Source organism: Habropoda laboriosa, unplaced genomic scaffold, assembly GCF_001263275.1.
Source record: "Habropoda laboriosa isolate 0110345459 unplaced genomic scaffold, ASM126327v1 scaffold273, whole genome shotgun sequence".
In the NCBI taxonomy this organism is placed as follows: Eukaryota; Metazoa; Arthropoda; class Insecta; order Hymenoptera; family Apidae; genus Habropoda; species Habropoda laboriosa.
In genome coordinates, this window is record NW_017100384.1 from 160439 (window position 1) to 169066 (window position 8628).

Genomic DNA, 8628 nt, shown 5'->3' on the forward strand with positions numbered 1-8628 from the left:
AATTATCAAATTAAATTAAAATATTTAAAAAGTGATACTGTTCGAAATACTTATAAAATAGAACTATTTATTTAATATGACTTGAAATTTTGTGCATCGTTGAACTTAAATTTAAGGCGGTATCTGGATATGTACAATCGTGAAATCATAAAATTTGAATAAGAAACCAATATGTTAAGAATTTTTTATATTTTTGCAATATAGGAAAATGTTGATCTAAATACAGCTAAATAATATAATATTTACGTAACTAATAGAGTATCTATATTTTTTAATTTAATACTCATATACTTTGAATACTAGTATTAAAAGTCACCATGCATGCGCTAAAATAAATTGTCGCCGGCTTAAAAGGAACGTAAACAAAGTTGAAAGTTAAATGTATTGATCTGCAACTGTGTTTTGCATAAAAAATTTATTGAATTATTTGTATTACATTTTATTTAAAGTATTCTACTCATTCTGTGATATGGCAAAACATCATCCAGATTTGATTTTTTGCAGAAAACAACCAGGAGTTGGTAAGACCTAAATTAATGTTAGGTTAAAATATTTTTTCAAATTATTGATTAAAAATATTTTTGTCTTGTTAACTAATGGTTATTAACGATTGTACGAAAAATTTTCTTTTTAAGTTTACATGTGAAAGAATTATTTTATCTTAACTTATTTTGCCAAATATTTAGAAATTAAATATTTTATTTCTGGATAATTAAAATATTGTTATGATAGTAGTAATGAGATTGTATTTTAATAATTGGGAAAAGGCACTAATGCGTTTTATGATGTAAAACGAAATTCTAAATTTTCAGCAATTGGGAGGTTATGTGAAAAATGTGATGGTAAATGTGTAATTTGTGATTCCTATGTAAGACCATGTACTCTAGTCAGAATATGTGACGAATGTAATTATGGATCTTACCAAGGTCGGTGTGTTATCTGTGGTGGACCTGGTGTTTCCGATGCTTATTACTGCAAGGAATGTACAATTCAGGAGAAAGATGTAAGTGTTTATAACAATAGTTTGATGTTTTTCATTTATTGAATTTGCTTCTTAATTTAGTATACACAGAAAGATAACACACCCAAAATAAGTTTAAAGTAACATATGCATAATGCATTTGGAAACCCATACTCAGTGAAACAAAAAACACAAAAAATTCAATTCTAGAATTTTGCAAGAGTAATTTTCTAAATTTAAAGACCTTTCAAATTTTTATTCACAGAATCTTTTATTTAAAGTGCAAAGAATGTAAGAAGATAAATTTACCTAATGTATTTGGCAAGTGGTACAAGAAATGTTAAGGGGTAATTTTACATAAAAAATACAATGAAAGTCAATAGTAACAAAATTATTTACTTCAATGTTTTTAAAACTATATATATAAAATTGTACACGAGATAGACAGTCATGAGGAAAAAGTTGTTGAATGTTTCAAGGATGGTATGAATGGAGATTATTAGACAGCAAAGCTTTCCATACTCCTGTCTGAGTTATATCAATTTATTAAATTCGATTTAATATTGTATCATTAGTATCCTGAAGTTTTTCACATTCTACATTTCACTAGTAAAACAATCTGAAATCTTGTGATTAGGGTGTCCTCTGTGATAATCATAAGGGGAACTCATGGTGCATCTTGAATATTTTTTGTACTCAAATTTATACTCAAATTTTATTGAGATATAGTGAATGACCCCCAAAGCAAAATAGAAATAAATTGTTAAAAATATGAAAATTTGGTTCAAATATCGACCCTGTGAATTAAACTGGATAGATAGTAGATGTGGTCAAATTAGGCGAGTCACTTAATACTCATTTAAAAAATAATTTGCTCATTTAAGGAATGCAAAAGAATTTAAAGTTGAATAAAAATAATTATTCAATGGAGAAAATATGTAAATTAAACACAGGTATATTCTTAGAGATACATATATCTTTCTATATGGAAAGGTTGGTTTTTTATTTTTATAATAGTGACACATCACCCAATTGTAGGAAGCTGTTATAAGTATAAAACTGTAAAAATAGTATTTTCATAAATACAATCAAAAATTAATACTTTAAAATTTTTTGATATTAAAAAAAATTCTCTGATATATATTTCAGTAACTACAATATGCCCGATTTTTTTATAATTTTTTATGCAATAAAACCAATGAAACTGAATTTAAATTGCAAATCCTGGTTGAATTTACACTACACCAATAATAGAAGTAGGGAATTGAAGCTCTATAAAAAATTGTTTTCTTTCAAACAGCTATTTCAATTAATATAACACAAGTTTAATGTGTTAGAAGCATGTTTAGCCTGTTTATTTAGCTGTGTCTTTTCTTGTAATGTTGGTTTGCAGTCAATGTTGATTATGTAACAAGGGTAAGAAACATATCGCAACATGATTGCAGAAAATTAGGTGCAAATATATTTAACTTAACAGTGAGTCCACAATCAGGATAAAGCTTAATTTGTTTTACAACTATGGGAGAACATGATTCTTTATGTAAAAATAACTAAGAAATGTAGTGTGAAATTTTGTCATATAAAACTTTCAACAAATCTATATGTTACAAAATTTTTGTATACACCTAATGATTGAATATGATTTAGCTATTGCACCATACTTTTATTATTAATTTTTCCTTCTGTTATTGTTGTAGATATTTGTTTAATGTTTAAATATTGTTAAAAATGCTTTTCTTAATGTTTGTTTTGTGAATTGAAGAAGTATGTATGAAATAAAACATTAGATAGTATATAAGTTTCAAGACATTAGCAATTGAAAATTTCATATAATATTTTTTGAATTATTTGTCTTACAGAGAGATGGTTGTCCGAAAATTGTAAATCTCGGAAGTTCAAAGACAGATCTATTTTATGAAAGGAAGAAATATGGATTTAAAAGAAGATAAGAATTAGTAACGAAAATTTTTTATTTGTATACAATTTTTTTCATGTTTCAAATAAATAACTTTTTCTGTAAATAATCGTTTCTTTCCTATAATTATATAAAGAATAATATATTTACGAACACGTTTCTATATACAGTCGATCACACTGAAAATTATCCACCACTTTTGTTTACTTATTCTTGTTCATAAACTGTAATATATGGATATTACATTTTTGCAAACAATGTATTAGGTGTACAAATGAAGAAACCAAATTTTTTTAAATACTTAGAAAACTGATTTTCCCGATTTTTTGTAGTTATGTTGTGTTGACATACATATAGCTATTAAAAATAACATTTAGTTTTGCGGAAAGCCCAACATAACCTTAAAAAATATATATCTAACACTATATTCTTTATGCATTCCAACAAACAAAAAATGTTGCAAAAGTATGCAAATCGTTTTGTTCCTTTCTCGGTAGAGGCGCTGTACTATACGATGTGTGCGTATTTTGATTTAAGCGGTTTAAAAGCGATTATTTCAGTCTGATCATCAAACGACGCCCTGGGGGCTCTCGGAAGTGTAACAACAGTGATTTGGAGCAATTGCTTGCTGAAATTCGGCACGAACGCAGAAAGAGATTGCAGAACAGTTAGGATAAATATTATTGAAGGTATTTAGAAATTCTTAAATGAAATTTGAAAAATAGTGCGGAAAAATTAGGTATTCTAAATACACTTCACATATGTATATCAAACAATGATCCAAAGCACTAGTCTGCAATTGTAAGAGAGTGGTTGTTGTACAACTGCCCACAAGTACTAGAAACACCAGCACAGTCGCTGAGTTTAAATGTAATTAAATATGTATGGCATGAATCAGAAGTGAGAATTCGGCAAAATCATATTACCAATAAGGATCAGTTGAAAAAAGGGTTACTTATGGTGTAGGCACAAATATCTGAGACACCCTGTATATATATGGACGATTTATATTGTGAGGTTTCTTTCATGTACATACATGTGTACACAGGTATAACAGTTTTGTTTATATTATAAAATTTTCTATTTTTTGTTTGAATTATACTGTATAATAAGAAATATAGAACATTACCTATTGATCGTAACCGTACTTTATTCGTATATACAAGTGTTTTTTCCAAAAATTAATCGTAAACAAAAATTGAATGTAAATCGTAATTAACCGTCCCATCGTGGACGATTTTCAGTGTGACCGACTGTATACATAGCGTAATCTTTTTGTTATCAAATATATTCATCAACTTATATTCTGTTGTTGCAAAGAAATTTTAGGTAAATATAATAAATGAGGAGTTAAAATGGTAAACGATGTAAGTGTAAAGAAAAATAAAAAATAATTTTTTAGTGGAAAAGGATGTAGATTTCATGTTTTAATACGGTGGTGGTAAGTGCTACGTAGAATACTCTATTTTAGTTTTTAGGGCTATCACAAGATAGAGTTACAATCGTTAGCGGCAACTTCGTTGCGATTGAAAAAAATGAAAGTGCGAGTAGTCCTCACAGCCTTTTATTCTCCTTCTTTTATAAATGTGGTAAACGCTGAAAGTTCATGGCGTTTAAGTGATAAATGATGTAAATGCCAAAATAAACAAACACATGTTTTCAGTTATATTGCAAATTTTCACTTTTGACACATCATTTATCTTTTCAACTCCTCAAATATGAACTGTACATAGATAATATTTTCTCTTCTATGGTTGTTTCGAAAAATATATAGGGTGTTTCTTTTATCTCGCAAAATTGAAATAGGTTCAGATCCTCGCGAGATATTTCAATTTTACGAGATAAAGGAAACACCCTGTAGATACGAAATTAATACATTTTGCCAGTTTCACTGTTTACTTCTTTATTTTAACGACTTGAATAACATTTATGTAATTAGATTTGCAATATAATTGCCACTCCACCAAGGATCCACTTGTTGGCCTTTTCTTTAGTTCTCAAATTAAACGTCCATACATAAGTTGGACCTCGTGATCGTGTTTTATACACAGGACACTCGTATACATTTTTGAAATCTTGCTTGTCCTGCGTAATGGCTCTAATGTACACTATTGGCATTAGCGGGAACAATTCTTTGAATCGCGAGTCCGAAATGCATCCAGCTTGGAGATCCCATCTCGCACCTTCCATGTATAATCCATTTATATACGCACCTTCCCTTGGTGCTGATCTGTGAATTTTTTTTATTAAAAACGTATTATTAATTATTTCGAACAAACCTTGTAAAAATTAAAATGCAATTTCATTAATAGAAAATTAGGCACATGAGTTATTCAGAAAGTGAATTTAAATAAACATAATTGAGATAAAGTACTGTAAACCTAATTATTCTTTAATGTTTTTAATTGATCCGTAGACAATACAAACTAGTTAATAAATAATTAAAGTCATACTAAGAGAAAACATTGCACAAAGGAATAAAGTAAGAATTTTAATAATTACGTGACTTCTTCTTTGTATTTTCTTATTACTTCGCAGTACAAACACATTTTGTCCAATGGCCATTCATTCTTGCGCGCAGTTTGTTGCATAATGGCGGTTAGGAAAGATTGAGGATTGAAGAAACCACCTAGCCAGACTGATGACGGTAGCTAGCAAAATTTTTATCAATTTATTAGAACAGCTTGCTTAATTCGCAAAATAAAATTCAGAGCAAAGTAAATAACGTTATTGGAAATGTTTAACATGTTATTCGTAGCTTACACTGCTGGGTATTTTTCACAATTATTCATTCTACTTTCTACGGTGTGTATATTTCTTAAAGACTAGAGTATGACTATACAGGGTGTCCCGCAAAGAGTGTAACACCCGGAAATGGGGGGTTGCTGGGGTGACTCTGAACAACTTTTTCCTTTACCAAAATCTTGGTTGAAGCTTCGTTTTTGAATTATTAACGAAAAACACTGGCTAATCAGAACGCGCGTAGAGCCCGCGCTCAACCACGGGAGCGCTGACTCTCATCCGCGCGCGATCGTGAACAAGCGTACGCGTGATATTTAGAATGGGTCCGGCATTCAACGTGTTAAACGACTTGTTAGCTTATTTGTTATTCGTGAATAACGAATAATTCCAGATTATTCTTAATTTAACACCGATACCCACGCTGTGCCAGTGCGTTTGTTCATGATCGCGCGCGGATGATTCCCTGCACTCCCGTGCCTGGGGGCGGGCTCTACGTGCGCTCTGATTGGCCAGTGTTTTTCGTTAATAATTCGAAAACGAAGCTTCAAACAACATTTTGGTAAAGGAAAAAGTTATTCAGAAAGATCCCAGCAACCCCCCATTTCCGGGTGTTACACTCTTTACGGGACACCCTGTATAGCTTTGTCTATTGACTTTCTTACGGTAGAAATTGTTGTTCTGCATGTTCTGTAAATTTAAATGAAATACGGAATAAAAATTTACACTAAAATCTGCAATCCAATTAGACAATTCACTTATTCGGTTCAACATATCGGAAAACCAGCTGTTTAATCCTAAATTTGAAGGATATGCTTTCTTTGTCCAAGATGGCGGAACGAAGTCCAACATTATATAATTTTGCAGATCTTCCATTTCAGCGTTGATTGTTAATTCTCCCTTTAACAAAACATCATCCATTAAATGTTACGGATGTTTGATTTTAAAGTATATCTTAAAAACAGGCTAAAAGTTTATATTACTTTCAAGCCTAATTCCAGCTCTCGCAGAGATCTCTTAAGTTCTTCACATAATAGATTCATTCGTTCGCATTCTTGTAAAGCAACTGTAACGTATGGTGTGCGATCCTCCACCTAAGATGTTCAACATAAAGTTTAAAGATCTTGCTATTAAAGTGTAAAATTAGTTATACTTTTATGTGTGTGCAGGGGTGCTATCTTATAATATAAAACCAGAAAAAGTAAAAAAAAAAACAAGAATCACATTTTTCCAAAAGCAAACGGGAATCACATGAAGTTTGTTCTCTAGTATGAGAATAGCAAATGCGCAATTCTTTGGCAACACAAACGATTGAGAATTTCTTACACATACAAAGTGAGCCACTCATGGTAGAAAATTTAGGGGATGATTTTAGAAGCCGAAATAAGACGCAAATCAAGAATAAACAAATTGCGTTTGAAGCCGAGCAAATTCTTACTAAAATCTTTAAATATTTTAGTTGCTCGATATGTTGTTGTTACGTGTATGTTCATAGAATTGAAAAGAGATTTTAAGAACCTTGCTATTAAGTTCTTGCATATTAAATTCTTCTGGTAATTTATCTAATAAATCTTCTAGAATTCCTTTAAGTTTGTCTTCTCGTGAAACCTCACCCCCTGCTGCATCGCCTGCGGTTCTCGTCAGTATTTCCAATAACGTTTTAAATAAACTTTCTGCAGTTGCGGTTAAAAATCCTAAGGAATATATCGTTTGTGCATTGTTTCTGTATTAGTTTTACGAAAATTTCATTTTTTAGGTTACATTATGTATGCATTAAACGTGTCTATTTAATTATACTGCATATCGTGAAGCACCAATGACTTCAAAAAACACGCAGGAACGTATCGTTAATGTATGTGTAAAAATTTGCAGAAGTACACTAGAAAATGTGTATGTACAATTTGTCAAATGATTAGATGTCTGTGTCAGATCGAATACCGTTTACAATAAACCCTTCATTGTAAACATCTCAATAAATACCCACTTTAGACCTATTATACCTTAATACTTATTTACACAATTTTTAATGCTCTTTTAATTTCCATAAAGAAATATAGTGTTCCATCTAAAAATATCCAGGTGATCTTCAACGCTTTATACATAAATAAAGTAAACAAAAAATTATTTTAACGTATGTTTCCCTTAAAATCGTGTAACTTTAGGTGCATACACTTATTCGTATAGCTAATAGTTTATGAGTAATTTCAAGTCGTCAAGTTAGATGAATCATCCTGTATATCTTTAAATACAACCGAACATCTGAACGTGATACGAATATTTACCAATTTCTGCATTAGCATGAAGTCCATACAGAACAGGACTCTCAGCAGGTATGTAATCGTCAACGTATTGATGGTAGGCAGCATAATCACTGTTGGGTGGTACCAAAAAATCTGGTGCTAGGTATAATTCACCTACATAAAGGATGAAAAAATTTCTTTCTTATCTTCTTTTCGTTTTATACAACAATCTTCTGTGATTCCAACACTTTTATCAAATTAACTAATATTTATTCCAACTGATAGTAGCTATCAGTATTTGCATCACAGTCGATAGAGACTGTACATACGTTATGGTGGTTCTTATTTTTGTCGACTTTCAATTTTTTTTTGCCACAACCCTTGACATTACGACACTTGGTGAAAAGATAGTTTCTGTAAAATTTCAGAGTGATCGGACAAAAAAGGGAACCTGTGCCGCATTTGAGTTAAATTTAAAAAATTTTAACGATTTCACGTTAACTTCGGACAAATTCGTTTCTCCTTATTCTAAAAGTATTAACGAATAGTTCTTAATAAAAGTACAATTTTGTATTTATATAATGTGTACAACTTTCAACAATATACTCAAAATCGTTGAATTTTACGGTTAAATTGAGTATACAGGGTGTCCCGTAAAGAGTGTCACACCCGGAAATGGGGGGTTGCTGAGGTGACTCTGAACAACTTTTTCCTTTACCAAAATGTTGGTTGAAGCTTCGTTTTTGAATTATTAACGAAAAACACTGGCCAAT

General features: G+C 30.6%; 2 protein-coding genes across 2 annotated transcripts in view; one reads left to right on the top strand and one right to left on the bottom strand.

Annotated features, from left to right (window-relative positions):
- The first annotated feature begins 428 nt into the window (after nt 1-428).
- LOC108574996 (PHD finger-like domain-containing protein 5A) lies at nt 429-2910 on the top strand. The gene is made up of 3 exons (XM_017937681.1): nt 429-521; nt 813-1003; nt 2821-2910. Exons 1-3 carry the CDS (start codon nt 470-472, stop codon nt 2908-2910), a joined length of 333 nt encoding a protein of 110 aa, XP_017793170.1. The 5' UTR covers nt 429-469.
- Nucleotides 2911-4811: 1901 nt separating this feature from the next.
- LOC108574991 (dynein beta chain, ciliary-like) overlaps nt 4812-8628 on the bottom strand; it is a gene marked incomplete at its 5' end in the record, with an annotated part of 43856 nt that continues 40039 nt past the window's right edge. The window contains 6 exons of the mRNA XM_017937677.1: nt 4812-5106; nt 5379-5527; nt 6342-6515; nt 6599-6709; nt 7134-7309; nt 7898-8029. Coding sequence (XP_017793166.1) covers nt 4812-5106; nt 5379-5527; nt 6342-6515; nt 6599-6709; nt 7134-7309; nt 7898-8029 — 1037 coding nt within the window. The remainder of the gene's footprint in view (nt 5107-5378; nt 5528-6341; nt 6516-6598; nt 6710-7133; nt 7310-7897; nt 8030-8628) is intronic.